The sequence below is a fragment of the Somniosus microcephalus genome, unplaced genomic scaffold (assembly GCF_052327205.1).
Source record: "Somniosus microcephalus isolate GS21.2 unplaced genomic scaffold, FLI_Smic_1.0 unresolved_chr2, whole genome shotgun sequence".
In the NCBI taxonomy this organism is placed as follows: domain Eukaryota; kingdom Metazoa; phylum Chordata; class Chondrichthyes; order Squaliformes; family Somniosidae; genus Somniosus; species Somniosus microcephalus.
In genome coordinates, this window is record NW_028225180.1 from 84,131,506 (window position 1) to 84,151,712 (window position 20,207).

Genomic DNA, 20,207 nt, shown 5'->3' on the forward strand with positions numbered 1-20,207 from the left:
AACATAGAAACATAGAAGATAGGAGCAGGAGTAGGCCATTCGGTCCCTCGAGCCTGCTCCGCCATTCAATGCGATCATGGCTGATCATCCAAACTCAGTACCCTGTCCCTGCTTTCTCCCCATATCCCTTGATCCTTTTAGCCTTAAGAAATATATCTAACTCCTTCTTGAATATATTTAATGAATTGGCCTCTACTGCCTTCTGTGGTAGAGAATTCCACAGGTTCACCACTCTCTGGGTGAAGAAATTCCTCCTCGTCTCTGTCCTAAATGGCTTACCCCTTATCCTTAGATAATTGGATAGCTCTCTGAGAGCCGGTACAGGCACGATGATTCTGTGATTTCTATGACTCCTGCTGACAGTGTGCCAGGTAAGGGCAGGAACTGCTGCGATTCCCCACCACATGAATGATAGGAGTGGTGCAGGAGGCCTGATGATAGAATTGTACCTCCAGGAGGGAGAAATAAATGGGCAGTTTCGACCGCGCCATTCCTTATGATCTGTTTCCCCTTTATTTCAGGAGTACATGCTTTCGCACACCGAGATGCCTGGCACCCTCGAGATGGCCGAGGCTGCCATCAAGAAGCACGAGGACATTGAGACCACCATGGACGCCAACGAGGAGAAGATCAACGGCGTGGTGGATTCGGGCAAAAAGCTCATGAGCGAGCGCAATGTCCATGCTGACAAAATCAAGGAGAAAGTGGACTCCATTGATGAACGGTTGGTTTGTCCCCATTCCTTCCCGGCAGAATTCTCCCAAGGCTCTGCACCACTGGCCACACGTCGGAAAACCGCGGGGCCGATGCCTCCGAAACGCCACCCGCTTCCCTGCGAGTAGCGGCAGCGGTGCGTCCCTCGGAAAATTCCGTCTCACGTTTTAGCGTAAAGCGTTAAAAAGATTCGAATGACAGTCCCCGCCGCTTACAGCAAGTGAAAGAGCTAGTTGCTCATTACACGCGACGTCCGGTATAACGTATATAACGTGGGAACCCGGGGTGCCAGAAAAGGCTAGGATTTTGCTGTACTCTTGTCAGCTGAGCGAGAGGTGCTCTTAACCAGGGGAATCTTGTTTTTCGCAGCCATACCTAGCGTAAGATGCATGTCCTGCTAGTTTAACCAAAAGGTTTCAGTAAATTCTCTACCAGCACCCTGGAAATACCTCCTCTTAAAGGTTGCTGCTATAGGAATGATGCTGAACACAGCTATCTGAGCAATAGAACACAATTCCTGAAACTCACTCACTGGCTGTTCCTGCCCGAAATAAACAAGACGCTATGGCCTCGATTTTAACTGACTCGTGGAGTCGGGATTGGAGGCGTGCGGGGGGGCTAAAGTCCCGAATTCGGGGGTCCCGACACCATCCCGCCCCCAACCCGCCTCCATGTAAGTTTCAAAGGAGGCAGGTACCCGCCCCGCACTGGGACCCACCTCCCCGAGGCGGGAAGGGCTTAGTGACAACTGCCTGTTAACAGGTAGTTAACGGGCAGTTTTTAGCCTAATCCCTATTTTAAAGCTTGAAGTGAGGGATTCCCGACGGCTCCAAACCACGCCAAGTTAGAGGAGTCGGGCCGTCGGGTTGAAGGACTTGGAGGGGTCGAGATGTCAGTGTTCAGGTGAGTGATGGGTGCATGAGTGCAAAGGTAAGTGTGTTTGGTGTGTCTAAAGTGTGTAAAGAAGTTTAAATTACCTGTACTTACCTTTACAGCCTTCCTTCCTCTAGGTTTCGGGAGTCCATCATCTCACCGGCACAGAAAGCAGAACGGCTGCGAACTGTCAAAAGTGACAGCCTGCAGCTTTCTGTGCCGGAGAGATTTCTAACTGAGTCTGTGTAGAAGGACTCGGGTTAGAAGTAAGACTGTCAGTGTTTGACAGCTTCAAACAGCTGTGAAACACTGATATTTCATCTGTCAAAACGTCTTGACAGATGAAATGTCAGTCTGTGACGTCACCTGTTGCCGGGTGGCCCTTAATTGGCCTGCTGAGCCTGCTGGGCGGGCTCAACAAGGTCAATCAAGTTAAAATCGCATGGATTGGCCACAACTCGATGGAGGCGGGACTACAACCCCGAAAGTTGTAGTCCCGACTTCTGAGTGAAAATCACCCCCCAAAACCTGCAACTTCAAAATTGACAATGCTGATAATTGTTACTTTTTGGCCAATATAAGCGACTGCCCATTTTAAATGTGGACGATTTAAAGTGGTGGGGATTGTACTGTAAGAAAAACAGTATTTCAGGGTTCATTTCTGGAGAAGCTCTGTCGTTGTCCCAATATCCCCTCTCCAGTTGAAACATGTATTTTTCTTGCCTTTTTGAGCACACAATCTGTACAGAAGGATGAGAGGGGATCTCATTGAAACTTATAAAATTCTAACAGGACTAGACAGACTAGATGCAGGAAGGATGTTCCCGATGGCGGGGGAGTCCAGAACCAGGGGTCACAGTCTAAGGATAAGGGGTGAGCCATTTAGGACAGAGATGAGGAGGAATTTCTTCACCCAGAGAGTGGTGAACCTGTGGAATTCTCTACCACAGAAGGCAGTGGAGGCCAATTCATTAAATATATTCAAGAAGGAGTTGGATATATTTCTTAAGGCTAAAGGGATCAAGGGATATGGGGAGAAAGCAGGGAGAGGGTACTGAGTTTGGATGATCAGCCATGATCTCATTGAATGGCGGAGCAGGCTCAAGGGGCCGAATGGCCTACTCCTGCTCCTATCTTCTGTGTTTCTACGACACTCCGAGGGAGAGCTGCCTCGTGGAGAGTTGCCATCCTTGTCATGAGACACTAAAAGGAGGCCCCGTCTTCCTGTTCAGGCGGGCATTAATGATCCCGTGGCACTTTCTGAAGAAGAGCAGGGAGCTGGCACAGTGCGACATTCCCTCCCTCCACCAATACCAGCAACAACAAAAAGCAGTTTAACTCGTCATTCATCTCCTGACTGTTTGTGGAATGTTGTTGCTGCAGACGGCTGCAGCTTCTGTCTGCACAAAAGTTACTGCTTCCAAAGAAAATTCATTATATGAATTGATTTGAGACTTTCTGACAACACGATTAAAGAGTTGTACATCTGTAAATCTAGTAGAAATGTTTTTTTTTCAGATCACTTTGAATAGAAAGTATTTGCCCTCGGTGTTCCTCCTCCAATAGTTGTAGGTTTGGAGAATTGTGATGCCCGTTTCTTCTGCCGATTTCCTACCTGTCGCCACCACTGTCGATTCAAGTTTAAATTTGTCTTCAAATGTTCCGATTTCAGGCACAGAAGGAATCGCAAAAGTGCCGGCGACCTTGCCAGTCGGCTCAAGGACAACCTGGAGCTGCAGAAATTCCTTCAGGATTGCCAGGAGGTAACTTTCGTTTTCAGTTAGCTGGGAATATGCAGGCCTGGGCACTCGGCACGGACAGGAGTTTTAACTACGGATTGCGGGATGGGAGTATTTTAGCGTCTTTATGAATGGCCCACCTCACCTGAACCGATCTCGCAAACATTGGAGATCGTGCTCTTCAGAGCTTACAGCACATTCAATCGTAACTTTCAAAAGGGAATTGGATATATGCTTGAAAAGGAAAAAGAAATTGCAGGGCTATGGGGAAAGAGCGGGGGAGTGGGACTAATTGGATAGCTCATTCAGAGAGTCGGTGCAGGCACGATGGGCCGAATGGCCGCCTCCTGTGCTGTACGATTCTATACGGAGGTTAGCCAGGTGAACGGGACCGAGACGCGATGCAATAGCTTGCTGCACCGTGGACTAGTCCGGCATTAAATGGCAGATGCACAACTGTGGCTGCTGCAGTGAGGTGCAGCTGCCTTGCTCTCAATTGGCAGTCACCCCCCCCCCCACCCCAGGGGCATCACTGAAACCCAAGCGTTCCTCGCGGACGCAGAGAGAAAAATCATTGGATGATCACTGATTCAGCGCAGCATCCTGCAGCAAGCCCCCCAGGAATTTCTACCCTTCATACAATAGCTAGGTTTGCTGCCTGAGTGCCACAATTCCAGCTAGGCTAGCACGGAAGCGGAGAAAATGCCAGTTTCAGAGTAATCACGAATCATCTCTGTACTCGTGACAACAGGAGCTGCTCTTGTGCATCTCCTAGTGGCCCTTTATAGAGCAGCACTGACAGATTCCTGGAAACAGCAAAGGAAAGACTTGAGGGAAGCATTTATAAATATTTAAGTAGGATTTATGGTTCTGGCCTGTATAAAAATCATACACTACAGACGGGGCCTGCCCATACACATTAAAAAAAGTGAATCAGTGTGCGTAGACGCGATGCAGTTCCCACTGAGCGCAAGACGCTCGTCGTCTGGTATTAAATGGCAGCTGCACAACTGTGACTGCTGTGGTGAGGTGGAAATGCCATGCTGTAAAGGAGAGGCTCCTAGACGGAAGGGTTTGGTGGCTAAAAGGGATTGAGTAGATTGGGCCTGTGCTCTCTGGAGTTTAGAAGGAGAGGTGATCTCATTGAAACATATAAGATTCTGAGGGGGGATTGACAGGGTGGATGCTGAGAGGTTGCTTCCCCCTGGCCAGAGAGTCTAGAACTAGGGGACTGAGATGAGGAGGAATTTCTTCATTCAGAGGCTTGTGAATCTTTGGAATTCCCTACCCCAGAGGGCTGTGGAGGCTCAGTCGTTGAGTATATTCAGGACAGAGATCGATAGATTTTTGGATTCTAGGAAAACCAAGGGATATGGAGATCGGGCAGGAAAGTGGAGTTGCGGTCGAAGGTCATCCGCGAACTTAGTGAATGGCGGAGCAGGCTCGAGGGGGCATATGGCCGACTCCTGCTCCTATTTCTTATGTTCTTAAGGGCAGCCAGCGCTAGCGGAGCAGGGGGCGAGGACCAGGGTTTCAGTAAAGTGTCATGGAGGGTGTGTGAAACTTTCATACCTCGTCCATCTGAACTATGAAAATCACCCAGCAGTTGAATTATATATTGTGTCCGGAGAGAGGTTTCTGAGCTGCATAACACGAGAGTGAAGTGCAGGTGGCCACAGGTCAGTCACTGACGGAACAAGTTGCAGTGAGGGATTGAAAGCATCACAAAATAAGTGTATTGGCACAGCATTCGAGTGGATTAATTTGTGCAATTTTCCTAAAGTGTAGCACTATACTAAATGAGCCCACAATGACCACACCCAAGGCATGATTTATGGCCACTGACCTCTACTGCTCACTCCTGGTTCTGGATTTAATTCACAAGATAGGTTCAGCCCATCCTTCCAGAATACCAACCATGCTGCCATTTGTTACGCAGATGTGTCCAGCGTCCCGGCCTTGACCACCCTTGCTGGTAACCAGTTGATGTGTATAAAGAAATACTTACTGGGGCCTGTCCAAAATATAGCTGAGCGTGTACCTGAAAGGACAAACAGCAGAGGCGAGAGGGACACGGAGATGCACACTGTCACATCCAAAAATGAACCCTTTGCTGCAGGGGCAAGCATGTGCGTGGGCAGTTGTTTAAAAGACGTGATTGCGACTTTAATTTTTCTGACTTCAGATCCCCTCCAATGTTGTTGGCTTGAGTCGGCAGCTGACTGTTTGCCCGCGGCCCACCCCGCCATTAAAGGTGGTCCGTAGCATGCAGTAATGCTGGAGAGGAATCTCTTCCCATCTTGAACTGGGCCTCCTTGCCGCCAGAGACACCAGCGTCGACTCATTCTGCTGCCGCTGCACTAGGCATTGTCTCTGATGACAGCGCTGTAATATGAACACAACATGAATCATTCCTTGAGCAAACATTGACTCTCTGCATCTTGTTGACGTTCTTGCTGGGGGATATCAAGAACAAGGGGTATTACAAAGTATTTACAGCACAGAAACAGGCCATTCGGCCCAACTGGTCCGTGCCGGTGTTTCTGCTCCACACCAGCCTCCTCCCGCCCCTCTTCATCTCACCCCATCAACATAGCCTTCTATTCCTTTCTCCCTCATGTGTTTATCCAGCTTCCCCTTAAATACATCTACGCTATTCGCCTCAACCACTCCCTGTGGGAGCGAGTTCCACATTCCCACCACTCTCTGGGTAAAGAAGTTTCTCCTGAATTCCCTATTGGATTTATTAGTGACCATCTTATATTGATGGCCTCTAGTTGTGGTCTCGCCCCTAAGTGGAAACATCTTCTCTACGTCTACCCTATCGAACCTTTTCAATCTTGAAGACCTCGATCAGGTCACCCCTCAGCCTTCTCTTTTCTAGAGAAAAGAGCCCCAGCCTGTTCAATCTTTCCTGATAGGTATAACCTCGCAGTTCTGGCCATCTTCAAATTAGAGCTAGGTCATTCAGGAACGAAATCAGAAATCACAATGGGTAGTAGAAATTTGGAACTCTCTCCCCCCAAAAGGCTGTGGATGCTTTGGGAAAAATTGAGCTTTCAAAACCTAGGTCGATATATTTTGGTCGGGTAAGGGGTAGCGAGGGCTATGGAGCAATGGCGGGTAAATGGGGTTGCAGTGCAGATCAGCCGCGATCTAATTGAATGGCGGAGCAGGCTGAATGGCCTCCTCCTGTTCCGAATGTTCCTTTGTTTTACCTTTTTTTTTGGTACCATTTTGCCCAGCTCACCCTCTGGATCAATGAGAAGATGTTGACGGCTCAAGATATGTCGTACGATGAGGCTCGCAATCTTCACACAAAGTGGCAGAAGCACCAGGCCTTCATGGCAGAGCTGGCCTCCAATAAGGAGTGGCTGGACAAGATAGACAAGGTAACCACATCGGAGCGAGGCTAATGTTCTCCAAAGATACCGCGCTTGTTTTCCATAAATACACGTCAAAATAAAGATACAGAAGATGGTTTATCCAGGCCCATACATCATCCTTATCTGCTCAGGCAGGGAACGATGTCTGTTAGGTTTTTTTTTAATGCTGTGAAGAGATTAAAAACAGCCAGATCGGATATAACAAAACAGCACATTCTTCTTCCTCATAATACTGCTGTCTTGTGGGAGGGCTGGCAGCTTGGCAGGCTGCTGGTCCCAGCCTGCTGTGCCAGGTGAAGACGAGTGTCGTTCCCTAATGTCAGCCAGACTGCGAGGAGGGAAACATGCTCCGTGGACGCGAGCTGAACGATTAAACCGGCAAACTGGTGCTGTGGATGTACCTTGTTAGCAGCTGGCCACAGAGCATGGTTGGAAAATTCCTGGGAGCCATCTGGGGTGTGAATAGAGAGGGACGGGACTATCGAAATTGTTGGGAGGAAAATACATTTAACTCAATTTCCAGCATACTTGCGTCTCTCTTACTATAAACTGTACATGTCCCTTCATCAGAACTAACCTTGTAGTGTTTGTTTTTTTCTTTTTGAATCTCTTACTTGCCAAATTTCTCCCCTTCACTCCTGAAAAGAAAAAAGAAAGACTTTCATTTCTATAGCGCCTTTCACGACCACCGGACGTCTCAAAGCGCTTTACAGCCAATGAAGTACTTTTTGAAGTGTAGTCACTGTTGTAATGTGCGAAACGCAGCAGCCAATTTGCGCACAGCAAGGTCCCACAAACAGCAATGTGATAATGACCAGATAATCTGTTTTAGTGATGTTGGTTGAGGGATAAATATTGGCCAGGACACCGAGGTTAATTCCCCTGCTCTTCTTCGAAATAGTGGCCATGGGATCTTTTACGTCCACCTGAGAGGGCAGACGGGGCCTCGGTTTAACGTCTCATCTGAAAGACGGCACCTCCGACAGTGCTGTGCTCCCTCAGTACTGCCCCTCCGACAGTGTGGCGCTCCCTCAGTACTGCCCCTCCGACAGTGCAGCGCTCCCTCAGTACTGCCCCTCCGACAGTGCGGCGCTCCCTCGGTACTGCCCCTCTGACAGTGCGGCGCTCCCTCGGTACTGCCCCTCCAACATTGCGGTGCTCCCTCAGTACTGTCCCTCCGACAGTGCGGCGCTCCCTCAGTACCGCCCCTCCGACAGTGCGGCGCTCCCTCAGTACCGCCCCTCCGACAGTGCGGCGCTCCCTCAGTACCGCCCCTCCGACAGTGCGGCGCTCCCTCAGTACCGCCCCTCCGACAGTGCGGCGCTCCCTCAGTACCGCCCCTCCGACAGTGCGGCGCTCCCTCAGTACCGCCCCTCCGACAGTGCGGCGCTCCCTCAGTACCGCCCCTCCGACAGTGCGGCGCTCCCTCAGTACCGCCCCTCCGACAGTGCGGCGCTCCCTCAGTACCGTCCCTCCGACAGTGCGGCGCTCCCTCAGTACCGCCCCTCCGACAGTGCGACTCTTGCTACGTACAATTCCATTGCCACAGGCGGCCTTTTTGTGCCTTGCCCCGAGTAATCGTGCTTCATGTGTGACTCTCGACGGTGACTGTGGGTGGCATTACAACCCAGCCTGATCTCGTCCTTATCCTTAGTGCTCTCCCAGCAGGAGTCACTGTTTGGTGATCAGGAGTGGGAAGCCTGGCTGATTATTTTTTACCAAAGCCAAAATACTGCGGATGCTGGAAATTTGAAATTAAAAACAGAAAATTGCTGGAAACGCTCAGCTAGTCAGGCAGCATCTGTGGAGAGAGAAACAGAGTTAATGTTTCAGGTCGATGACCCTTCGTCAGAACTGGAACAAGTTAGAGATGCAACAGGTTTTAAACAAATGTAGGGGGCAGGGAAAGGGGGGAGAGGAGGAAAGAACAATAGGGAAGGTCTGTGATAGGGTGGAAGGCAGGAGAGATTAAATGACAAAAGGGGATGATGGTGCGAGGCAAAAGGAGATGGTAATGGGACAAGTTAAGAAACAAAAGATGAGTCTAGATGAGGTGTAAGTGGGAATGGCAGAATCATCAGCAACAGCTGGCGTCTGGGGAAAAAAATAGTTTGCCCCCACCTCGTCCTGGAGGTGCTGAAGCCAATTCCACCTCCCTGGCTGCGTTCGTCTAGTTCAACAGACCAAGGGTATAACTTGCACAACTCCGTTATATGCTGCCTTTCGAGGGAGCTTGCCACCCACTGTTGTGCGAATGTGCTTGGTTGGTTGGTTAAGTGATCATTATAAACCACTGACCGACACGCTTTATTAATTGACCGACCTTGTTGTGCAGGACGGGAAGCAGCTGATATCCGAGAAGCCAGATACTGAACCCATCGTGGAGGAGAAGCTCAGCAACCTGCACAGGCTCTGGGATGACCTGGAATCCACTACCAAGACCAAAGCTCAGTGCCTGTTTGACGCCAACCGCACTGAACTGTTCACGCAGAGCTGCGCAGACCTGGACACCTGGCTCAATAACCTGGACGCACAGCTGCAGTCTGACGATCACGGCAAGGATCTGACTAGTGTCAGCATCCTCTTGAAAAAGCAGCAGGTACGGGTGCTGTGGATTGTGTTCCCCAACGCGGAAACAGGCCGTTCAGCTCAAGCAGTCCATCCTGCCTTTTTACCCTCGTGTGAGCAAATAGTCCAAATCATATTTACCCACCCCGTTCCCATATCCACTCCTCTTTGCGTTCAGACACCTCTCCAATCCAGTCTTGACTGTTGACCTAGTTTCTGCCTCGACCACTAACCCTGGATGTGAATTCCACAGCCACGCAGCTCTCTGTCTAACGTTTCTCCTGCTCTCTGTTGTAAATCTCTCACATTTAATCTTGTATTTGTCGGGGGGGGGGAAGAATTTGAGGGAGTTGAATCTGACTGCATCGGAGAGCTGGCTCATAAAATGCCCCAAAAAATTGTCAGCTGCTCCTCGACAACCCAGAATATTCAACGATGAAAAATAATTTCACATCCTGAGCCAGGTTACACCTTGGAGGAGTGAAGTAACAATAATCCTTTGAATGTTTAGCAACTTGCTGGCACCCAGCTGGATCTTCAAGATACAGCATATAAGCCTCTTCCATGAAATAATCTTTCGATTCTCCCTATGATCTGCACACTGTCTGTGACAAGAGCATTAGCCTCAAATAATCACATCCCCTTTTCTTAGCTGAACCCCACCTTTTCGCCGTGTTCTTTAAACCCTTCTCTCTCCAGAAACGTATCCAACTTGAACCTAGCTACAGGAAACTCTTTTTTTATCCGGGACCGGCGTGGTGCCGGTTTATCAAAAAGTCCGGATTACAGAGAGTTATAGTTAAAAGGTACGAGAGCTCCGTACACAGCAACAAATCCAGGCTTCCCTGTTGCTTAGCAACAGCTGCAGGAACCCCAGCCACAGACCAAGCGTCCCTGTTGCTTAGCAACAAGTGCAGGAACCCCCGATTACACAACCAAGAATCAAGAAACGGCCACTAATATGAAGAAAAACTTAACTGAACCTGCTCCTGAATTTTGCCGGTTAACCGAGATTTCCGGTTGTTTGGGTGCCGGTAAATCAAAAGTTTCCTGTATACTGCTTCACAGCCGCTCCCTGGTAACTTTATTCCGCAACTGGGTGAGAAGTTTCGCCCTGCTTCCCTTCTTAATCCTAAATTTCTAATCGAAATCTCCCCCCCCCCCGGCTTGTCTCTTGAAGATGCTGGAGAACCAGATGCAAGTCCGCCAGAAGGAGGTGGAGGAGCTGAAGCATCAGGCGCAGGCCCTCGGGCAGGAGGATACTAACATCGTGGAGGTGGATTCCAAACAGAAGAGGGTGGAGGAGCGATTCCAGGAGCTGCTGAAACCTATCCAAGAGAGACGCAGCAATCTGATGGCGTCCAAAGAGGGCCATCAATTCAACCGGGATTTGGAGGATGAAATTGTAAGTACCCTCCTTAAAATTCACCTGTAACTGGCAAACGTACTCGTTTCTACGACAGGAAACTCTTTTTTATCTGGGACCGGCGTGGTGCCGGTTCATCAAAGAGTCTGGATTACAGAGAGGTATAGTAAAAGGTACGAGAGCCCTGTACACAGCAACAGATCCAGGCGTCCCTGTGGCATAGCAACAGGTACAGGAACCCCGGCCACAGACCAAGCGTCCCTGTTGCATAGCAACAGGTGCAGGAACCCCGGTTACACGGCCCACAGATCCAGGAACGGCCACTAATATGAAGTAAAACTTACCTGAACCTACTCCTGAATTTTGCCGGTTAACAGAGATTTCCGGTTATTTAGGTGCCGGTAAATCGAGAGTTTCCTGTAGTACTCCCCTTCCGCCACTGGTCTCCTGAGAGCAATGGGGGCAGATTATTGCGTTCCTGCGCTTCCCACGGCCCACAGAGGGAAAATTGGGCAGCCGCGACCCTGCCTGGTTTGCCGTCGTAAATTTACAATGGACAGGCTCCGTTCTGGGCATTCGCATCTTCCCGCCCGATCTGTCCTCCGTGCACTGCGCCCAGGCAATCCAAAACCCGCAGGAGCAGGAAATTCTGCCCCGGTGACTCTTGCTAGGCTGCTGCAGTCTCACCTGTGGCAGCAGCCCTCCTGTATCTCGTCCAGCTGGCCGTACTTCCCACGAGCACACATGACTATTCGACACTGTAGGGCATCACAGCGGACCCTAACCCTTGTTGTCAGCCAAGAGCCCCACCCACCCTAGCCCTCTAAGGACCCCCCAGCAGGAGTCTCTGGATATTGATCAGGAGAGAATCACAGATGATTTATTTCCTCTTCCTAGCCCAGGGCCACTGAGGTCAGTTGCTGCCATCCAAGCTGAGATCAACTAGCAAAGAAAAATCTTCCATTTTATATCGCACCTCAGGATGTCCCACTTGAACTCCTTTTGGAAATGCAGTCACTGTTGTTACGCAGGCAAAGATGGCAGCCAACTTGCATATAGAGTAAGGTCCTTAAAAACAGTAAATGAGACGAACGAGCAGTTAATTGATTGAATGAAGAATGTTGGCCAGAAAAACTACTTTGAAGAGCGTTTTTTTTTTATGTCCACACGGAAGGGCAGACATCTCATTAGAAGGACGGCACCTCCGACGGTGCAGCAGCCCCTCAGTACTGCACCGGCAGTGTCGATTTTAGATTAAGTACTCGAGCCCCGGAGTGGGAGCTTGAACCCACAAAGTTCTGACCCAGAGGCCTAAGACAAAGTGACACTGAGATCAGCAGACCAGGGAATCGAACCTAGGACCATTTTTGGCGATGCAGTTACCTGTTGGACACCAGGGGAGTGGATGTTTTTTTATTTCAATACTGACCTGACTGGAACAGCACTGGGGGGGGCGGGGGGGAAATAAAAATTTGAAGATTGGTAAATTGCACCAGTTTTTAAATATTTTTTTTTCAATGTGTTTAGAGTCTGGTAAACACGGTGAATATTTAACACTGCGTTAATTGTTCTGATCTCCTTTCTCTCTCTCTCTAGCTGTGGGTAAATGAGCGGATGCCGCTGGCAACCTCAACCGACCATGGAAACAACCTGCCAACTGTGCAGCTGCTGATTAAAAAGAACCAGGTGAGACGAGAACTAGACGTGAGGCCATTTACTTGTACACACGCTCCACTTTCTAACAGGGCACTAAAGGACTTACTAAACAGCTGCCCCTGTCCATGTGTTTCCGGCTAACATCGTGTTGAATAATAGCCAGAATGTGTCTGGTACATGGGCAGTTTCACCAACCATTACAGATACAAACCCTACTGTACAACCTTTGCTCTGTGGAGCGTTATGATTGCAGATGATTCTCATCTCGCCAACATTCAGAATTAAATGTCTTATGTTGTTCTCCTACCTTTCTGTTGATTTTCACGGTTGTATCAGTCAGCCAAAGGCAGAGCTGTTAGGACATTGTTCACAAGGACAGCGTGAGACTGGTGTCAGAATATGGCAAGATGCAGATTCTATCACCCACTCTGCTTTTGTGTGTCTTTTTTTTATTCGTTTGTGGGATGTGGGCGTCGCTGACAAGGCCCAGCATTTATTAGCCATCCCTAATTGCCCTTGAGAAGGTGGTGGTGAGCCGCCGCCTTGAACCGCTGCAGTCCATGTGGTGAAGGTGCTCCCACAGTGCTGTTAGGGAGGGAGTTCCAGGATTTTGACCCAGCGACGATGAAGGATCGGCGATATACTTCCAAGTCAGGATGGTGTGTGACTTGGAGGGGAACTTGGAGGTGGTGGTGTTCCCATACGCCTGCTGCTCTTGTCCTTCTAGGTGGAAGAGGTCGCGGGTTTGGGAGGTGCTGCCGAAGAAGTCTTGGTGAGTTGCTGCAGTGCATCTTGTAGATGGTACACACTGCAGCCACGGTGCGCCGGTGGTGGAGGGAGTGAATGTTTAAGGTGGCAGACGGGGTGCCGATCAAGCGGGCTGCTTTGTCCTGGATGGTGTCGAGCTTCTTGAGTGTTGTTGGAGCTGCACTCATCCAGGCAAGTGGAGTCTCACAGTCTAGGAGCCAAACAGCTACCTTCTCTATTGGCTGCACCAGGTGCATGGGTACATGCGAGGGTCGAAGACAGGTGAAAAGGGCGCAGTGACTACCTGGCTGATTTCCCTCCTCGGATAGTCTCCCATTGTCCACCTTAAACATCCACGTCCCTTCACCACTGGCGTAACGTGGCTGCAGTGCGTCTTATCTACAGGATGCACTGCAGCAACTCGCCAAGGCTTCTTCGGCAGCACCTCCCAAACCCGCGACCTCCAACACTTTGAAGGACAAGGCCAGCAGGTGCATGCCATCGAGTCCAAGTTCCCCTCTTAAGTCACACACCATCCCGACTTGGGACATATATCGCCATTCCTGCATCGTCGCTGGGTCATAATCCTGGGACTCCCTACCCTGCAGCACTGTGGGAGTACCTCCACCACACGGACTGCAGCGGCTCAAGAAAAAAGCGACCCACCACCACCTTCTCGAGGGCAACTAGGGATGAGCGAGAAATCCCGCCTTCCCAGTGACGCCCACATCCCGAGAATGAATACAAAAGAAAAGAAAATGTGGTCCTGGCACGTATTGTCAGGTTTGGTCTCACCCTTGGTTAGTTGTAATGGAGAATTTTAAACCATTTAAGAGGGGTCACGACGGGAACCTTTCTGACCTGACCCCCGGGTAGTAACGGGGAGGAATATCTAGTCCTCGTTGTCTAGGCTCTCGTGAACAGTGAAGTGGGGGGCGGTGATGCCTTGGAACTGTAGCCTAGCAGGAGTCAAAACTACAGGGTAGAAAACTTGGTTGGGCGGGGGGGGGGGATATTTCAGTACATTGTCGATGCCACTGACTTAGTAAGAACGAGATTAGTGAGTCATGAGCACCCTTTAAACACCGCGGTTCAATGTATATCTGTGAATACGTGTAGGTGCAGCAGGCGGTTAAGAAGGCAAATGGTATGTTGGCCTTCGTAGCGAGAGGATTCGAGTACAGGAACAAGGATGTCTTGCTGCAGTTGTACAGGGCCTTGGTGAGACCACACCTTGAGTATTGTGTGCAGTTTTGGTCGCCTTATCTGAGGAAGGATGTTCTTGCCATGGAAGGAGTGCAGCGAAGATTCACCAGGCTTATACCTGGGATGGCAGGAATGACTTATGAGGAGAGATTGGGTCGATTGGGCTTATACTCGCTGGAGTTTAGAAGAATGAGAGGGGATCTCATTGAAACTTATAAAATTCTAACAGGACTAGCCAGACTAAATGCAAGAAGGATGTTCCCGATGGCCGGGGAGTCCAGAACCAGGGGTCACAGTCTAAGGATAAGGGGTAAGCCATTTAAGACAGAGATGAGGAGGAATTTCTTCACCCAGAGAGTGGTGAACCTGCGGAATTCTCTACCACAGAAGGCAGTGGAGGCCAATTCATTAAATATATTCAAGAAGGAGTTAGATATATTTCTTAAGGCTAAAGGGATCAAGTGATATGGGGAGAAGGCAGGGACAGGGTACTGAGTTTGGATGATCAGCCATGATCTCATTGAATGGCGGAGCAGGCTCGAGGGGCCGAATGGCCTACTCCTGCTCCTATCTTCTATGTTTCTATGTTTGAAGATTAGTACGAAAGGAGGAAAGCAATCTGCAACATTTCTTAATGTTTCACTCTTGTTCCTCAGACCCTGCAGAAGGAGATCCAGGGTCACCAGCCCCGAATTGACGACATTGCGGACCGCGGGGAGACCACAGCCAAAGCACGGCGCACAGATTCGGAGGTGCTGCACGCCCGCCTGGGGGACCTGCAGGAGATGTGGAAAGAGCTGATTGAGGAGGCAGACAAACGCAATGGCCGCCTGCAGGAGTCTCACAAGGCTCAGCAGTTCTACTTCGATGCCGCTGAGGCAGAGGCCTGGATGGGGGAACAGGAGCTTCATATGATGTCAGAAGAGAGGGCTAAGGTACTAAAGAATTATCATATTAATTAAAGATGAAGGAAAGTCTAGGGAGAACAATTCGCATTATGTATACTCCCCTATTTTATAGTCGGGGGAAAAATTCAGTTGTTTGCGCCTCCCGTTAGCACCTAAGAGGGCACTAATGGGGCGCAAAACAACTCGCGCCCGGGCGCGGCAATATTTGCGCCGCTCGTGAAATTAACTAGACATTTTGCGGCGGCGCTAAACACTACCGCCACGATCTCCTGCGCCGGCAGATCGTGACGGCAGTCGAGTGCGCAACGCCCTGTTAGCGCCCCGGACCGGATATTGAGTGGCGCCCCCTACCTTACCGCCTGCCGCTAGCAACGACAGGTTGAGGGGAGCGTTTTGCAGTCAGAAAGGGACTAGGGGAGCGCTATTTAAAGGCGACCGCTTCTGCCTTTTTTTGTCGGTGACATTTTTGCACCATGCATTCTGAGAAAGAGAGAGAGACTTCTGGAGAGATTCAATGCTGTGTGAAGGAGTTTTGAGTACTGAGCAGCACTTTGCAGGTTCATTTTGATTTGCCCTTGCTTCGCCAACGCTCTGAGGTAGCGCCTCGCTCCTCGGCCTTTGCGCCTTAAGACAGGTGTGAAGCGCCTGATTTAGCGCTCCAATCACTTCCAGGGGTGATAAAAGCCAAGTTTGCTGTCGGAGCCGATAATTAGCACCAGGCGCTAAACTTTGTGCACGGCCGATAACGGCGCCCCAAATGGGGCGATACCGAATTTTTCCCCATATATATTTTAAAAATCATGTTTCACTTTTCTTTTTAAAATACAAATAATTTTTCTGACCACCATGGAACCCTTGTTCCCTCCTCTATCCTAGGCCACTCTATAATGTTACCAAAAGGTAGCGTCCCGGAGTGGGTCTGTTTAAAGTGACGGGGGGGGGGGGGGTGCAGGGGCTCCACTTTAGATCAGCCTGAAAAATCACACCAATGATACGGAAGTTGGAGCGGTGAAAGTACCGTCACTAGACTTTCCCGTTAACAGCTGAAGTGGAAATCCCCTGACCTAGAACCTAGCAAATGGTGGCCTTCAGACTTTTCTTTGTGGGAGTGGTGGGGGGGGGGTCTCCCTGTAAATATTGACCTACTCCCAGGGACCCCCTTGCAACAATTGACACATTCTCGGGGACGCCCTGCAAATGCAGACACAGCCCTGTTCGGGGAATCCCTATCCTAATTTTTGAAAGTCACTGTCAGCTGCCCAAAGTGATGTCACTGCAGCAAAACCCACTTTATTACAAGACCGCAAGAGAAATAGCATTCTAATAAGTCCAGAGACCCCCGTTTAGAAACAGTGGATTAGACCGAAAACGTGACCTCTCGCTGTCAGTATAGAAGTGCTGAGTTGTGTGTGCTGGATCGGTTATTCTAAACGTTCATATTACAGTTCCATTTTACTCTTCTCCACCCCCCCCCCCCCCCCCGCAGTTCCGCCCCCCCCCCCGCAGTTCCAACTGGTGATGTAATAAAACTCACTACGCACTTGGTTCGAGTATAAAGCAAGGCTTTAATCAACTTGTTTCAGAACATGGAGGTCTAGTTGTACTTCACTAGTTCCTGTCTTACAAAATGTCCCTGAGCAAGCTGGGCCCACGCTCGAGTATTTATACTCCTTGGACAGCGCCACCAGCTGGCCGTCCAGCATTATTTCATGAGTAGTTTCTTGATGATGATGAGATTTATAACAACTGGTATCATAGAATCAGAAATTTACAGCACAGAAGGAGGCCAATTGGCCCCGCGTGTCTGTGCCGGCCGACAAAGAGCTATCCAGCCTATTTCCAGCTCTCGGTCCGTAGCCTTGCAGGCTACAGCACTTCAAGCGCATATCCAAGTATTTTTCAAATGTGATGAGGGTTTCTGCCTCTACCACCCTTTCAGGTAGTGAGTTCCAGACCCCCACCACCCTCTGGGTGATAAAAGTTCTCCTCAACTCCCCTCCAATCCTTCTACCAGTTATTTTAAATCTATGCCCCCTGGTTATTGACGTCTCTGATAGGGAAAATAGGTCCTTTCTATCCACTATTTCCATCCAGGCCCCTCATAATTAAATTAAGTAACCCCTCAGCCTCCTCTGCTCCAAAGCAAATAATCCCAGCCTATCCAATCTTTCCTCGTAGCTAACAAGACATTGGGTGCATGCAGTTTCCTGTTTTATTGTAGTGTTGTATTTGTGAATTATTTTGCTCTGTTTGACTGTGTTGTCGTGTGTGAAAAGGATGAACAAAGTGCAATGGCGATGGTAAAGAAACACCAGGTGGTGGAGCAGTCGCTGGAGGATTATGCCCAGACCATTCACCAACTCGCCAACCTGAGCAGGAATCTAGTAACAAACAATCATCCAGAGAGGTCAGTGCCGACACTATCCAGTAGCACGTTGTGCGTGGTTCCATTTATGTGTGAGCTCTGCATCAGGAGTGAGTCCTGTTGCTAGCGCCAGCAGTTCCCATCATTTTGTGGAATATTACCCTGGCTCTGTTTCCCCTTCCTGGGTTCCTGAGGTGCCTCAGGTGTGCTGAGCCTGTTGCAGGTGAGGATCCTGTGATTTTTTTTTCCTCTCCCAGGCCATTTTCATGGCTTCAGCCCAGGCCCGCCCCTGGCCAGGGCTGCTGCTGGAAAGGAGAACAGGCGACAGGAGCTGTGTCCCTAGCCGTTAGCATTGGGCCCTTCTGGCTGCTGCTGTCCAGGTCAGGTTCCTTCCTCCGTCCCCTCCAAGCTCCAAAGATCATCCTGGGAGGGAGGGGCGGAACCTCTGGAGTCACACTTGCCTGTCTCTAATCGTTAACTTCAGGCTGGGGGGGCCCAGGACGCCTGCAAACCCCTCTAATCTGCAGGCTCCAGACGCAAGCCCTCGCACCATGTTTCTTCAATTGCCTCTCCGCTGGGGCACCTAATGGTCCCACAAAAAGGAAGTGAGTTGGGGGGGCCCAGAGTGCCCCCTCACCTGCCTCATTTGAATGCCAATGCTGGGCCTTTGCATAATCTAGACACAGTCCTGGTGAAGCCCCTGGGAATCCCGGAGATCTGATCTATTGGGGCTCAGCCCTCTTTATTCCTCCTCACTGTCCCTGGCATTCCTGAGGTGCAACTAAGAAGCAGACCCATCCTATTACAGGAAACTCTTTTTTATCCAGCACCGACGGGACCGGCGTGGTGCCGGTTTATCAAAAAGTCCAGATTACAGAGAGGTTTAGTAAAAGGTACGAGAGCTCCGTACACAGCAACAAATCCGGGCGTCCCTGTTGCTTAGCAACAGGTGCAGGAACCCCGGCCACAAGATCCAGGCGTCCCTGTTGCTTAGCAACAGGTGCAGGAACCCCGGTTACACGGCCACAGATCCAGGAACGGCCACTAATATGAAGTAAAACTTACCTGAACCTACTCCTGAATTTTGCCGGTTAACAGAGATTTCCGGTTATTTAGGTGCCGGTAAATATAGAGTTTCCTGTATATCTTGGTGATACCTCCATTTAATTCCAGTTATTACTTGGCCTTAAGTTGCTGCAGTACTTACTATCTAATGAAAGGTCCCACCCAAAACATCAGCCTTTCATTCTCTCTGATTCAATTTCAGATTTGCCGCATTAGGCATTCTTGTTCTTTTTTCGCCTAAAATTTTTTTTTTTGGATTGTGTGCAGTGACCGGATTACGCTGAGGCAGTCACAGGTGGATAAGCTGTACGCTGGACTGAAGGACCTGGCGGAGGAGCGACGGGAAAAACTCCAGGAGCGGTTGCGGCTCTGCCAGCTCAAGCGGGAAGTGGATGACCTGGAGCAGTGGATCGCGGAGCGCGAGATAGTGGCTGGCTCCCACGAGCTGGGTCAGGATTACGAGCACGTCACTGTGAGTAGAAGGGCTAACGTTTTTTCCCCCGCCTCTTGCTAGAGCGACTGGACAGGCTGGGGTTGTTTTCCTTCGAGCAGAGAAGGCTGAGGGAGGACCTGATTGAGGTGTACACAATTATGAGGGACATAGATAGTGTTAAGTATGTGTATTGTATTGAACAATTAACACAAAGACTTAAACGTATAACTCAAACAGGTCTTTACTGGTTGGAGGTAGGGACTGCACGTAGGTCTTTACTTCATGCCCACAGGCGGGAACTGAGGGGAGATCAGTACCCACAGTACTATTTATACCCCTATGGCCAGGAGTGGTACTGCGTATCACTACGCCCTACAAGTAGTGCAGTCCTGTCCATAGGTTCAAAGTAGCACACATATTACATACACAACATTCCTCCCTTCTTAGCTTTACAGTCATCTCCCCATTTAACATAATGTAATAACATATATACATATATAACTTCAGGTTTACATAACAGAATAACATAGATACATAGATAACTTCATGTCAAAACAGATCACAGATTCAGTCTCTGCGGAAAACAGTTCACAGATTCAATCTCTGTGGTGTAGTCGGTTCACGTTGCTGGAGTGACTCATTCAATAGTCCTTCCATGGATTTAACAGTTTGAACTTCCGAACTGAATTGGCTCCGTTCGGAGGGACCACGTGTGTGATCTGGTAGAGGTAATAATGGTTCAGATGGGTCATCTTCTGTTTCGACTTTTCCTTTTCTGCTTCTTGGAGACTCTCTGGGCTCCACTGTCAGCTGCCAGCTGCATGCGCAGTTCCTCCTTCTCTTCCTCCTTTTTCCGTAGTAGAGCCACCTTCTCCCGATGTTCCGTAGACTTTCGGTGCTCCTCCATGGTTTCTGTATGGTGGGAGTCGAAGTTACAAGTTGGGCAGGACAGGACATAGTAATATTCGGTGTCGTCCTGATCTAGGCCAGCGAGAGGGTCTTCTATTTCCTCCATACCCAGCTGGGTGTTAGCCAGCTTTTGTTCCAAGTCCAGACATCTTTCCTGAAGAGACTTCTTCATGCGTACCTCTTCATCCAGCTTTTTCTGGGCTTTCAGCTAGTCGTTTACTAATGACCTCATTTGAGATTTTACTACTTCAACTTCTTTTGGAGATTGATTG

The 20,207-nt window shown here is 49.6% G+C and overlaps 1 protein-coding gene across 2 annotated transcripts in view; it reads left to right on the top strand.

Annotated features, from left to right (window-relative positions):
• sptbn2 (spectrin, beta, non-erythrocytic 2) overlaps positions 1-20,207 on the top strand; it is a 678,353-nt gene that overhangs the window by 328,715 nt on the left and 329,431 nt on the right. For both annotated transcript variants that reach the window (XM_085976259.1, XM_085976260.1), the window contains exons 17-25: positions 522-724; positions 3,260-3,350; positions 6,572-6,718; positions 9,048-9,311; positions 10,461-10,685; positions 12,243-12,332; positions 14,912-15,190; positions 17,440-17,570; positions 18,861-19,065. In XM_085976259.1, coding sequence (XP_085832385.1) covers positions 522-724; positions 3,260-3,350; positions 6,572-6,718; positions 9,048-9,311; positions 10,461-10,685; positions 12,243-12,332; positions 14,912-15,190; positions 17,440-17,570; positions 18,861-19,065 — 1,635 coding nt within the window. The remainder of the gene's footprint in view (positions 1-521; positions 725-3,259; positions 3,351-6,571; positions 6,719-9,047; positions 9,312-10,460; positions 10,686-12,242; positions 12,333-14,911; positions 15,191-17,439; positions 17,571-18,860; positions 19,066-20,207) is intronic.